At 42.4% G+C, this 14,808-nt stretch overlaps 1 protein-coding gene across 2 annotated transcripts in view; it reads right to left on the bottom strand.

The window, feature by feature from the left end:
- Positions 1 to 14,808, bottom strand: part of MAPKAP1 (MAPK associated protein 1) — a 194,490-nt gene that overhangs the window by 142,811 nt on the left and 36,871 nt on the right. For both annotated transcript variants that reach the window (XM_077283604.1, XM_077283605.1), the window contains exons 3-4: positions 10,086 to 10,175; positions 6,567 to 6,712 (exon numbers count right to left, since the gene is read on the bottom strand). In XM_077283604.1, the coding sequence (XP_077139719.1) occupies positions 6,567 to 6,712; positions 10,086 to 10,175 (236 nt within the window). The remainder of the gene's footprint in view (positions 1 to 6,566; positions 6,713 to 10,085; positions 10,176 to 14,808) is intronic.

The raw sequence follows: 14,808 nt of genomic DNA, 5'->3' as shown, positions 1-14,808 counted from the left end.
AGCAGACTAGGTAGTCCTATAAGGCAGGGAATGAAGCGGCGTTGCGCATGTGCAGTCATCGTTCCATTAAGATGTTGCACTCCGGAGTCCTTCACTCAAAATTGGTGAGGATCTCAGTGACCGGCGATTTATCACCCATCAAGTCACTTATGAAATGGAAATAAGCATACAAATTTTGGGAACATTTTTTTGGTCGTGCCTAAAATTAAATTTTTTTCTCTAAATCCTCATATTAGTACTCAAATTATAGGCCATAAAAAGATCTTAAAAAACTCACAAGAGTAGGGTTATATTAGAGAATTGCTATATCCTCCCCGTATGAATGGTTGGCATGCAATACCCCACTCTCCCTGTAGTGGCCACTGCAGCGGGAGAATATAGCAAAATGCTGCTGATTGACACAATCATCTGACTTCAATTTCAAAAGGTATTGTCTTGATGGGAAAGAATAGATGTGGCCGTGCGAATGTCCAAAAAGTAGACAGTGGGCACAGACACCCTTTTTTTCAATGGCTTTGTGTGTTTCAAATATATTTGTCAAGCTCAAGTTGTAAATTTTTTCATCAGCCAGAGTCACCACAGTCTAGCCCCCTGGAGATTCTTCTAATGCTTCCTGTAAAGAAGCTAAATCCTCCAAGGTTCTCCTCCGAAGGGTCTGTAACTCATAATGAATCTACTGAAGAATATGGGATGGGGGTCACAATGGCCACAAAGAGCAGCCGGAACTGCAGAATTAATAGCGATGTCTCATTCAAGCCTTTTAAATGGCTCTGTGTATCCCTAATTATCTGAATGGTGCTCAATGTAAGAGCAGCAGGCAAAAAAAAAATGGTATTTAAGGACCGCACATCCCAAAATGCTGCTAAAAGCCATTAACCAGCGAGTGTTAATTGGAGCCATATTCATATTCATTTGCACTCCGGGCCCTGATAAAATATTTCCCAAGGTACGCTTTAAAAGGAGTCTTAATTTAAGGAACTGCTACAATCAACACTTATGAAAATTAACAGCTGAGTAATTAGCGCTCATGAATTATGCCATAGACCGGGCTCGCAGGCGTGGGGGACGTCGGAGCTGATGAACCGGCTGGGTCTTCTGAGGGTCCCCTGAAACCTGGGACAGGATTAACCCCTTGCATCCGGAAGTCACATGAGGGAAAAAAGTTAATCCGAGGCCTCGCTGAATAACATCAGATGGATTTTATCTGATGGGTTGCAAGTTACAGGAGACTGTGAAGTAGACATCATGACATACGATCGAATCACAGAGAATGTAATGATATCATAAGGCATTGAAAATGCTATCCATCATACACGTTCTGCGGGGTTATTTCTCATCATACCTAAACCTTGGCCTGAAGTAACTATTGATATCCCAGCACTGGACACAGCTAAAAGTTTGTCAGAGGCCTCTTTGGATAACATCAGATGGATTTTATCTGATGGGTCGCAAGTTACAGGAGACTGCGAAGTGGACATCATGAACTACGATCGAATCAAAATGAATAAATTGTATTATTTAGCATTGAAAATGTTGTCCATCATACGTTCTGCGGGGTTATTTCTCATCATACCTAAACCTTGGCATGAAGTAACTATTGAAATCCCAGCAATGGGCCACAGCTATATCCACAGAGGACATCAGGGAGGCAGGTGAGACATGTGCTAAAACTGAGAATACAGACTAAAGGGCTCCATTCATCAAGACTAAAGCTGTTTCTCATGGAGTAAGATATGTAGCGTAGCAAACGCTGACGCCTGTGAAGAATTTGAGGAGCGGTGGCTGCCAGGCCCACACCTCCGTTTCACCCACCAGGTCCCCACCTCCGCTTCACCCAACAGGTCCTCATCTCCGCTTCACCCACCAGGTCCTCACCTCAGCTTCACCCACCAGGCCCCCACCTCGGCTTTACCCACCAGGTCCTCCCCTCCCCTTCACCCACCAGGTCCTCACCTCCCCTTCACCCACCAGGTCCTCACCTCCCCTTCACCCACCAGGCCCTCACCTCCGCTTCACCCACCAGGTCCTCACTTCCCCTTCACCCACTTTGTTGGAACTGAGCAAAAATAGTGTGAGAACACCAAAAGTTGCAAAAGTTTAGTGCAACTTTACAAAACTCTTTATGCCACACTACAGAGGTAACTATTGCAAAACAATGGGGAGACAAAGAGCGCAATAGGGTCTTATCCACGTTACACAGAGGAGAATATACACCAAATTTGCTCACCTGGTTAGGATGAGATTAGAGCATGTAGATAGAGGCTGCTGCAGATCCACAGGTCTTCACTTACCAGAGAAAAAATAATGTCTTCAAAGGGAGATTTGTAGGTAAAATTCTGCGATGCCGCTAAGATGAATTTCAGGAGAGTATAGTTGATTCACAGTGGTTTTATTCAACGCGTTTCAGGGGTCTCATGCCCCCTTCATCAGGAAATAATGGTATTTCCTGATGAAGGGGGCATGAGACCCCTGAAACGCGTTGAATAAAACCACTGTGAATCAACTATACTCTCCTGAAATTCATCTTAGCGGCATCGCAGAATTTTAACTACAAATCTCCCTTTTGAAGACACTACAGAGGTAAACGTTTTAATGAATCCAGCCCTGTTTTCACCCCGGCGGCTCACCGCGCAGGTGAATGCAGAACCGCCCCATTGAAGTAAATGGAGCCATGCTGCGCAGCTCAATGCACAACTGGGTGGCTGAAAGCATGGAGAAATCAGCACTGTGGCCCCGTCATTCTCAAGATCAGTGGTGGCTTATCTCCCAATGAACAAACGCAATAAACCAGATTCTTGGAAACCCCCACCATCATCTGACGGGAGGAGACCCCGTACAGATTAGACTGTTGGCCGATGCTACTAATATCGGAGTGTTTGGCCGTTGTATGATAAGCGCCTTGAAGAGTATATGTCGTTTTATTTATCTTTTATGAATAAATAGTACAGGTAAAAACAATAAACTTTGTAACATATCTTATAAGAGAAATCAGCTTCTTTCTCCTCCTGGACTGATCTTTCACTCAGTAAATTCTGTATTCAGTAGTAAAATCTGCCTCCAGTGAAGACAGATTTCCTCATTACTGACATAGGAGGAGAGTTGGTGCTCATAAAGTTCTATGGAGGTTGGAGGAGCCAGACGGACATTCTGCTACACATTCAACTGACATGACATTTACAGTTTAAACTTTTTTTTGAGCAGCAACAGGGAAAAATCTGCATTCACCGAAGACAAATTGTACCACTGAATATAGAGTATAGACAGTGATCAATCAGTCCAGGAGGAGCAAGGAGCAGATTTCTCTGATAAGATACATTCATGGCCAAAAGTGTTGGCACCCTTGAAATTGTTCCTAAAAATAAAGTATTTCTCCTAGAATATTATTGCTATTACACGTTTTCTCATACACATTTATTTCCTTTGTGTGTATTGGAACAACACAAAAAAAAGAGAAAAAAAGACAAATTGGACAGAATTTCACACAAAACCCCACAAATGGGCAGGAGAAATTTGTTGTCAGCCTCAACTTAATATTCAGTTGCACACTCTTTAGAATAAATAGCTGCAATCAATCGCTGCCTATAATCATCAACAAACTTCTTACACCTCTCACCTGGAATTTTGGACCACTCTTCTTTTGCAAACTGCTCCCGATCTCTCATATTTGAAGGTGCCTTCTCTCAAAAGCAATTTTAAGATCTCTCCACTGGTGTTCAATGGGATTTAGATCTGGACTCATTGCTGACCACTTCAGAGCTCTCCAGGGCTTTGCTTTCATCCATTTCTGGGTGCTTCTTGAAGTATGTTTTGGGTCATTGTTCTGCTAGAAAAATAATAAATAAGTAACTTGGCACTCAACTTCGGAGAATGGTGATGATTTTTTATTCAGATGGCAGTCCAAAATAAACGTTTCGGTCAAACATTAGACCTTTTTCAGTAAACCGACTGCTTATGTAACAGGAATGGAGGATGTCTCTAAACGTGGAGTGGGTCCCAGATTATGGTTTCGTGTGGACCTGTCTGGGTATGGTAACAGCCCGAATAAGATACCAGAGAGGTGGATCGTATATGGGCCTGGTGATCCAGGTATAGAAAAAACACTGCAACAAATATAGGTAGCTTGTTGTAAGCTCGGTATATGGTTTTAAATCCACTGTGGTATCATAGAAAATGTTGATAATAACCAGCATAATAGAGAGCTGAGAACCATGAATTGTGGCCTCAGGTGCCAGAAGATTAGGTTAAATTGTAGGTATCTACTATTTGTAGTACAAAGTAGTCTGGTGAGATAGGCGCGCTAGGAGTAAAAAAACGGCTGCCCGTATGTGGTGTGTCGCTGGTATGCCTCAACGCGGTATCCGCCGCTAGTTGAATCTACTACAAATAGTAGATACCTACAATTTAACCTAATCTTCTGGCACCTGAGGCCACAATTCATGGTTCTCAGCTCTCTATTATGCTGGTTATTATCAACATTTTCTATGATACCACAGTGGATTTAAAACCATATACCGAGCTTACAACAAGCTACCTATATTTGCTGCAGTGTTTTTTCTATACCTGGATCACCAGGCCCATATACGATCCACCTCTCTGGTATCTTATTCGGGCTGTTACCATACCCAGACAGGTCCACACGAAACCATAATCTGGGACCCACTCCACGTTTAGAGACATCCTCCATTCCTGTTACATAACCAGTCGGTTTACTGAAGAAGGTCTAATGTTTGACCGAAACGTTTATTTTGGACTGCCATCTGAATAAAAAATCATCACCATTCTCCGAAGTTGAGTGCCAAGTTACTTATTTATTATTTATCTACTGGTGTGGGAAACCTATCTTGTGCACCAACACAGCTGTGCCACGATATACTTTACTATTGTTCTGCTAGAAAACCCATGACCTAGGATGCGAGCCCAACTTTCTGACACTGTGCAATACATTTTAACCCAAACTCCTTTGGTAAGCTTCAGATTTCATGATGTCTTGCACACAGTCAAGGCATAAAATGCCAAAGGCAGCAAACCAACCCCCAAAACATCTTTGAATCTCCACCATATTTGACTGTAGGTACAGTGTTCTTTTGTTTGTAAGCCTCATTCCATTTTCGGTAAACAGTAGAATGATGTAATTTACCAAAAAGCTCAATTTTGGTCTCACCTATCCAGAAGATGCTTTCCCAGAAGTATTTTGGCTTACTCATGTATAATGTGGAAAACTGCAGTCTAGCTTTATGTTTCTGTGTCAGCAGTGAGGTCCTCCTGGGTCTCCTGTCACAGTGTTTCACTTCTTTCAAATGTCGACGGATAGTTTGCGCTGACACTGATGCACCCTGAGCCTGCAGGACAACTTGAATTTCTTTGCAACTTGATTGGGGCTGCTTATCCATCATCCAGACTATCCTGCGTTGCAACCTTTTATCAATTTTTCTCTGCCTGCCATGTCCAGGGAGATTACCTACAGTGCCATGGGTTGTAAACTTCACGATTATGTTGCGCACTGTGGAACATCAAGATCTCTGGAGATGGACTTGTAATCTTCAGATTGTTAAAAATGTTCAACAATTCTGGTTCTCAAGTCCTCAGACAGTTCTCTCCTTCTCTTTCTGTTCTTCATACTTAGTGTGCCACACAGACACACAATGCAAAGATTGAGTCAACTTCTCTTCCTTTTTATCTGGTTTCAGGTGTGATTTTCAATTTACCCTCACCTATTACTTGCCACAGGTGAGTTTGAACAAACATTATATGCTTGAAACAAAGTTGTTTACCTGCTATTTTGTCCAGCTCATTTTTGGGGTTTGGTGTGAAATAGGTCCAGTTTGTCTTTTTTTCTGTCTTTTTGAGTTGTTCCAATCCAACAGAATGAACCAACAAATTTCTGATGGCAAATCCTTTTATTCTCTGGGAGACAAGCCGTTGCCAAAAGAACAGTCGTGTTATAGACACAAGAATTCTCAAGAGAGTGGTGGGTGCTCACCTTTTACTAAATATTAAATTTACCAAGCAATTATCAGGGCAACTGATGTATAAATGTTTACCAATTAATAAGCAAGAAAACCTGTCCAAACATAAAAGGGTGGAAAGCTACCAAAAGGCACTTCTTAAAGAGTTATTCCCATTGCAAAAAGTGATCACTTATGGGTTTGTGATAAGCTGGGGATCAGTGGAGGTACAATCACTTGAATCTCCACCGATTCCAAAAACATGAAATACTCTACCAGATTAGTGAGGGGGCCACTTTACGTCTCTGTTCAGATGGAGCAGTCACATGTATGATAGATCGGTTTTCAAACAGATCATGACGGATGCTGCAGACTTATATTTTCACATTATGCTTTTCATGCCATCAAATACAAAGGTAGAATGTACTACAAAAAGCATTAACTGATGAGCAGCAGATGTAATAATCCCCACTTATTTCATGAGTGCACTCAGGACCAAAACCCTCCACACGAGTCATGCAAACTGCACCACAACTGATGAGAAATTTCAAGAACATTTTTGGGAAACCTCTACTATATGAAACCCCTTTTAGAGCGAGTGCTTAGAGGACTGATCCATACCTTGCCATCAAATTTGGAGTATTCATTGAACGGGTTGTTCAGCTGGAGCGGGCACTGCTCCAAGCGCACAGAAAGTATGGACGGCTTCATGCTGCGTTGGATTTTTTCTATGATTTCTTTCTTTTCAAACAATGAACTCAATTCCTCTGTTGCAAAACAAATAAAAACAATTAAATTTGCTTCTTTGTATTGTAAATATTAGAGTAATAAAGGCAAGTTTTAACATAGTAAGTTGCATCAATTAACAATTCCATAAATACATTGTTATCATCTTAAACCTAGAGTGTGCATGTTTGTTGGAGCAGGCTCAGAAGCCGAGCCCGCAGCACACGGGGTAGATGCCGGCTGGATTACAAAGCCGATATCGGTCTTTAAAGGTACCTTCACACGAAGCGACGCTGCAGCGATAGCGACAACGATGCCGATCGCTGCAGCGTCGCTGTTTGATCACTGGAGAGCTGTCACACAGACCGCTCTCCAGCGACCAACGATGCCGAGGTCCCCGGGTAACCAGGGTAAACATCGGGTTGCTAAGCGCAGGGCCGCGCTTAGTAACCCGATGTTTACCCTGGTTACCAGCGTAAAAGTAAAAAAAACAAACCGTACATGCTCACCTGCGCGTCCCCCAGCGTCTGCTTCCTGACACTGACTGAGCTCCGGCCCTAACAGCACAGCGGTGACGTCATCGCTGTGCTTTCACTTTCGGGCCGGAGCTCAGTAAGTGTCAGGAAGCAGACGCTGGAGGACGAGCAGGTGAGCATGTACTGTTTGTTTTTTTTACTTTTACGCTGGTAACCAGGGTAAACATCGGGTTACTAAGCGCGGCCCTGCGCTTGGTAACCCGATGTTTACCCTGGTTACCAGTGTAAAACATCGCTGGTATCGTTGCTTTTGCTTTCAAACACAACGATACACAGCGATCGGACGACCAAATAAAGTTCTGGACTTTATTCAGCGACCAGCGACATCACAGCAGGATCCTGATCGCTGCTGCGTGTCAAACGAAACGATATCGCTAGCCAGGACGCTGCAACGTCACGGATCGCTAGCGATGTCGTTTCGTGTGAAGGTACCTTTAACATCAGCGATCAGAGCTACCGCCGATGGCTACTAATCTCTTAAATGCCACCATCAATCACAACGGCATTAAAAGTGCCACTATTTGCCCTGGCATTCTTTTGAGCGCCCGTCAGCCCCCATGTGACGAGAGCGCAAGGTGCCAGTGGGGTGCTATGACTACTGGGGGGTGGGTGAAGGACCTCATGCCCGCCATGTTATTTCTCCAGTGATGTCCAACCATAGCCTGGGCCTCAGAGGAGACTGATTTTTACAATATATTGCACTGTAAGCTATGCTATAAAATGATAGAGTGATGAGAAAAAAAGTTTAAAAAAAAAATAATAATTGTATAAAAAAAAAAAAAAAAAAATCGAATCACCTTCCTTTCTCCCCAGTTTGTTTTTTTATGTATAGTGCCCGTAGTGGTCTGATCTATCAAAACATTAGAAATTAATTCACATGATCAGTAAATGATGTAAAGGCAAAGTAAATTGAAAAGTCAGAATTGCGTTTTATATTAATTCAATAAATTCACACTATAAAATCTGCAATAAATCCTATGATGTAACAGTACAGTGTCACACGACAAAGCCAGTACAATCTGCCTGCTGGGTGTTATCCACTGTATATAGAGGTGTTATCAGTCATTATACAGGAGGAGGAAGGAGGTGAGCTGTGACATCACCTATTGTAATCGGTGGACCCTGTGTTATCTACTGTATATAGAGGTGTTATCAGTCATTATACAGGAGGTGAGCTGTGACATCACCTATTGTGAATGCTGGATCCTGTGTTATCTACTGTATATAGAGGTGTTATCAGTCATTATACAGGAGGTGAGCTGTGACATCACCTATTGTGAATGGTGGATCCTGTGTTATCTACTGTATATAGAGGTGTTATCAGTCATTGCACAGGAGGAGGAGGAAGTGAGCTGTGACATCACCTATTGTGAATGGTGGATCCTGTGCTATCTACTGTATATAGAGGTGTTATCAGTCATTCTACAGGAGGAGGTGAGCTGTGACATCACCTATTGTGAATGGTGGATCCTGTGTTACCAACTGTATATAGAGGTGTTATCAGTCATTGCACAGGAGGAGGAGGAAGTGACCTGTGACATCACCTATTGTGAATGGTGGATCCTGTGCTATCTACTGTATATAGAGGTGTTATCAGTCATTGTACAGGAGGAGGAGGTGAGCTGTGACATCACCTATTGTAAATGGTGGATCCTGTGTTATCTACTGTATATAGAGGTGTTATCAGTCATTATACAGGAGGTGAGCTGTGACATCACCTATTGTGAATGCTGGATCCTGTGTTATCTACTGTATATAGAGGTGTTATCAGTCATTATACAGGAGGTGAGCTGTGACATCACCTATTGTGAATGGTGGATCCTGTGTTATCTACTGTATATAGAGGTGTTATCAGTCATTGCACAGGAGGAGGAGGAAGTGAGCTGTGACATCACCTATTGTGAATGGTGGATCCTGTGCTATCTACTGTATATAGAGGTGTTATCAGTCATTCTACAGGAGGAGGTGAGCTGTGACATCACCTATTGTGAATGGTGGATCCTGTGTTACCAACTGTATATAGAGGTGTTATCAGTCATTGCACAGGAGGAGGAGGAAGTGACCTGTGACATCACCTATTGTAAATGGTGGATCCTGTGTTATCTACTGTATATAGAGGTGTTATCAGTCATTCTACAGGAGGAGGTGAGCTGTGACATCACCTATTGTGAATGGTGGATCCTGTGTTACCAACTGTATATAGAGGTGTTATCAGTCATTGCACAGGAGGAGGAGGAAGTGACCTGTGACATCACCTATTGTGAATGGTGGATCCTGTGCTATCTACTGTATATAGAGGTGTTATCAGTCATTGTACAGGAGGAGGAGGTGAGCTGTGACATCACCTATTGTGAATGGTGGATCCTGTGTTATCTACTGTATATAGTGGTGTAATCAGTCATTGTACAGGAGGAGGAGGTGACGTGACACCACCTATTGTGAATGGTGGATCCTGTATTATCTACTGTGTACAGAAATATCAGACATGTAATCCTGTCTGTGAGGATTAGGAGACTGCTGAAAATACTTATTAACAGAACAGAAAACATGAGTGTAGTATATGAGTGTAGTATAGGGGCTAATATGTGAGAACAGCAAGATTTATTTTTTTTCATATTGTAATATGAATACTCATATGGAAAACTGTAAAAACAAAAATACAATAAAAACATTAAAAGAAAACCCTCTAACATAAAAACATGATTTAAACACCAGGTTATTTTCGAATGACACATTCCTTTTGTCAGGCGTAAGTTCACATCTCTAGGTTGCAGACCTGCGGTGTGTTTTTCATGTGCTGTACGCGTCACATCCCCATATTTCCAGCCCCATCTTTTCCCGTAGATCAGACCCCCGAGGTGACAATGGGAGCCGTTACCTGAATGGCTTGTGTTCCGATCTTTCCATTGTACATTCTTGCATCTGATCTGGTTCTGCCTTTCCTTCCGTAGACGCTCGAGTTTCTGAGCTGAAAGCCAGAACGAAGAAAGAAAAAAAAAAAAAAGACAAAAATCACTTTGTCAATGAAACTTTCCCGGGAGATCACAATTAATTCCAATTTCATGAATATTTCATAACGCATGTATAGAAAGATGGGAGAAGAGGGGACGGCGGGGAGGGAGGATTTCCAGAGAGGCAGAGGAAGAAGGCATAAAATTTTTTAAAGCTGACACAAAGTTCAGAAAAATACCAACAAAAACAGGAAAATGTTCTTGATTTATAATTGAAATTAGGGGACATAAAACATTAATACAGACCATAAAGATAGTATTAACATAGAAGCAAATCGTAAAACGTGAAAACTTGCGTGATTAATAGGACACTTCGTTATATAAATCATTAATAACGGTCTTAAAGGAATTTTAATGTACAAAATGAAGTCCCCGCGAATGTTACCGAGTGTGCATAAAATTACAGATATGAATTACGTGCCCCCGTTTCAAAAATTAAAGATAAATGAACTCGGGGCTCCGACTATTAAAGTTTTAAATGTAAAATCTTTTATCTGGAAATCAAGAAAAATTATAAAATGTCAGGGCTATATAAATTAGCGGCGTTTTTCTATGGTAGGACGGAACGGTTTATAGGTAATAAAGGAGGTGATTTGTATCCGCAGCAACATTAGTCAAATGTGTAGGGGAAGCCAGACACCGAGGAAGATATTTTTATTTTATATGTTTTTCTTTTTGCCTTAAAGGAGTATTACCATTGCCAAGATCCTATCCTAATACATGTAGTAGGTATAATAATAATAATAATAATAATAATATTAGCTAATACCTCCAATTAGAAATGTAGTTTAGTTCTTCTGATTAGCTATGTTGTTTACCCAATGTGCAGGGTATTGCAGCTTAGGTATCCATGGTTACGACCACTCATCTAGTAACAGTTAGTTGTTAGTGGTCATAACCATGGATTCCTAAGATAATTCCCAGTACATGGGGTAAGCAACATAGCAAATCAGAAGAACTATACTACATTTCTAATTGGAGATATTTGCTAATATAATAATAATAAAAACTACTACATATTGGGGTAGGATCTTGGTGATGGGAATACCCCAAATTTAGCTTAAAATTTCAAGGGATAATCCTAAAAATTAGTCCCTGGATGGACAAATGTTGGCTGTAAAGCTTCACATAGCAAAAGGGGTGAAATAAATAATCCATCATCCAATAAAAAAATTAGGTAAAATAAAGCATAAAATAAATAAATAAAATTATGTATTAGAAGTAGAAAATTAATACAGTTTTGTCTCTCGCTACGTAAATACTTTGGAATCACCATAATTTTTTTTTTTACTAAAACTATCTAACTGTTTTTGGTGTTCCTTGTTACCTCACCAGGAAAAAAAAATGAATTAGTGGACCAAAAAAACATTGTTTGTACTGAAAAGGTTCCTACGTGGCCAGACATGGTTATCACGGATTGGACAGGGTCAGGGTGTGAAGAAATACACCCAAAGCACAAGCGGAATAGTAACGCCCAGTTGTCAATTCCCCGCCAAGAGGAATATCAGAGGAACAGCACAACACGAAGATGGAATAAAATATTAGCCAGCATTGTTATTCCATGCGGAAAGAGAAATACTACAGTAAATAGAAAAGGAGAAAAAATAATTTATTTTTCATGGTAAACTTTCCATCAGGTGGCGTCGTTGCACTATAACCAAACATACAGAGATTAAAAAATATTTTTTTATTTTTTTTAACTTCTATTATAAAAAATATTAAGAGGGCAGATTTATGTAGGTTCTTTAGGCCTGTAGTAACCAATCACTACAGAGCTTTAATTTTTAAAGGGAACCTGTTAGCAGATTCATGGGGCCCGAACCAAAAAGTCATGGGCTCAGTTATTACAGTCTGAAACTCTGCTTACCGTATTTTTCGGACTATAAGACGCACTTTTTTTCCTCCAAATTTGGGAGGAAAGTGTGGGTGCGTCTTATGGTCCGGATGTAGCATGTGGGGAGGGGGGCAGCAGTGAGTGGGATCGCAATGATATCCCACTTCAGGATGTCCCCGCTGCGGGAATCAGCTGCTGGGGAAACCACATGGCCCCGCTGATTAAGTGCAGTGAATATTTCTTAGCTGCTCCCCGCCCACCGATCAGCTGAGCGGTGAGCCGGAGCAGCAAATGAATACTGCACTTATGCAGGGACACACAGTTTCCCCAGCACTGATTCCGGGGAGATTTGTGTGTCCTGGGGAGGAGGAGGCAGCAGCAGGAGCCAGGAGATCGCTGCGTACCTGCCTGCCATGCCTGGATGCCGAGTGTTGTGCACAAACAGGACCTGTGATGATGTCAGAAGTGGGCGGGCTGGAGCATCACATGGCAGCTCAGAGCCCTCCCTCTTCCTGACATCACAGGTTCTTCAGGCTCCCCACTAGAATCTGCAGCTTCCTCATTACCTGTGCTGTGGAGAGGCAACAAGAGGGAGGGCTCTGTGTGCAGTCATGGGATGCTTGTACCTCACCACAGTGTGGCTGGCTGCCACAATTAAGAGGTTAGTCTACAAAACACAATAAACCACTCTGCCACTCCTTTGGTGAACTATAACTCCCAGCATGTCATAGGATCTGCAGGACATGCTGGGAGTTATAGTTCTCCCATGGGATTTTAAAGCAGCACTCCAGTGCTATTTTGCAGTGCTGGAGTGGTGCTTTCAATATAAGCCCTGTGCCCCCATTCTTATACTCACCCTCCAGCGTCTTCATATAGTACTGTACAGACACCACACTGGTCCCGCAGCTTCCAACATAATAACATACTATTATATATAATAACACCTCATATAATAGTATGTTATTTATGTTATTAAATATTTTACCACATTTTTTGCTTCACATATTTTTTTTCCCTATTTTCCACCTCTAAAACCTGGGTGCGCCTTATAGTCCGGTGCGTCTTATAGTCCGAAAAATACGGTATATTTAATGGACAAGTCGGTCAGGACTATGCGCCTCGTCTGACTAGCCCAAGAGGCAGGGTCCTGGTGGCTTCTGCGTCCTCCGCTCTCCGACTGACAAGTCTCTCCCTATACACACACACATACATGGGGAGACCGGTAAGTCTAGAAGAGCAGAGTGAGGAGAAGTGCGCACATGGTAGACCACCCTGCCACTGAAATGGAGGACTAAGGAACACTGTTCTTAGGCTACGTTCACATTTGCGTTGGGCGACGCAACGCACAACGCAGGAACAACGCATGCACAACGCTGCGTTTTGCGACGCATGCGTCCTTTTTTTGCTTGATTTTGGACGCACAAAAAATGCAACTTGCTGCGTCCTCTGCGCCATGACGCGTGCGCCGCAGTGACGCATGCATCGCAAAACGCAAGTGCAACGCATGTCCATGCGCCCCCATGTTAAATATAGGGGCGCATGACGCATGCGGCGACCGACGCTGCGGCGCAGAACGCTAATGTGAACGTAGACTTATGGGGGTCCAAGTGAGCAGAAGCTTATCACAGGCTAGGGCATAAGCTTTTGATTATGGGAAAATCCCTTTAAGACCACTGTGAATCAATAATCCGCACATTTTATGTCTGTTTCCCACCACCCGCTCTATTTACCCTATCAAATCAGCTTAGAACATCGTTCATGAGAAAAGGTAACAGACGAGCTCACTGACAGATTCCCTATCAACTCATTCTGAAGTCTTCCATGTACTCGGATATACTCTGATACAGTCCGAAATTCTTAATTAAATCCAATGGCAGAATTGCTTTTCACTCAAAAACACATGCATTTAAAAGGATTTGTCACTTGTAATGAACGTATATATTTTTTTACTTGGTGTAAATGCCGCTGTTCTCCTGAATCCAGCAATGTTTTTCTTTTCTTTCTGCGCCTTTCCATTTCTGAGATATGGCTCCTTTACACGGCCCCTATTGGACAAACAATCAGCAGATTTGGGTTCCCGTACCATCTCTATGCTGACGACACCCAATTATACACTTCTTCCCCCGACATCACCCCTATGCTAATTCAGAATACCAAGGATTGTCTGTCTGCTGTCTCTAACATCATGTCCTCCCTCTATCTGAAACTAAATCTCTCCAAAACAGAACTTCTTGTGTTTCTCCCTTCTACTAACCTCACTCTACTCAACATCGAAATTACCCTGGAGGGTTCAACCATAACTCCCAAGCAGCATGCCCGCTGTCTTGGGGTCATATTCGACACCGATCTTTCCTTTACTCCCTATATCCGATCACTCACTCGCTCTTGTCACCTGCATCTTAAAAACATCTCCAGAATCCGACCTTTTCTCACCTTTGAAACTGCTAAGACTCTTACTGTTGCTCTTATTCATTCCCGTCTGGACTACTGCAACTCTCTTCTGATCGGTCTCCCTCTTACCAAACTTTCTCCTCTCCAATCCATCTTGAATGCAGCAGCCAGGGTCATATTCCTGTCCAGCCGCTTCACCGATGTCTCCATCTTGTGCCAGTCATTACACTGGCTACCCATTCGCTACAGGGTCCAGTATAAAATCATCTCTCTCACCCACAAAGCTCTCCACAGTTCGGCACCTCCTTATATCTCCTCTCTCATCTCTGTCTATCGCCCTACACGTGCCCTCCGTTCTACAAATG

Source organism: Ranitomeya variabilis, chromosome 2, assembly GCF_051348905.1.
Source record: "Ranitomeya variabilis isolate aRanVar5 chromosome 2, aRanVar5.hap1, whole genome shotgun sequence".
NCBI lineage: Eukaryota > Metazoa > Chordata > Amphibia > Anura > Dendrobatidae > Ranitomeya > Ranitomeya variabilis.
This window is presented reverse-complemented; position numbering and strand designations above follow the sequence as displayed.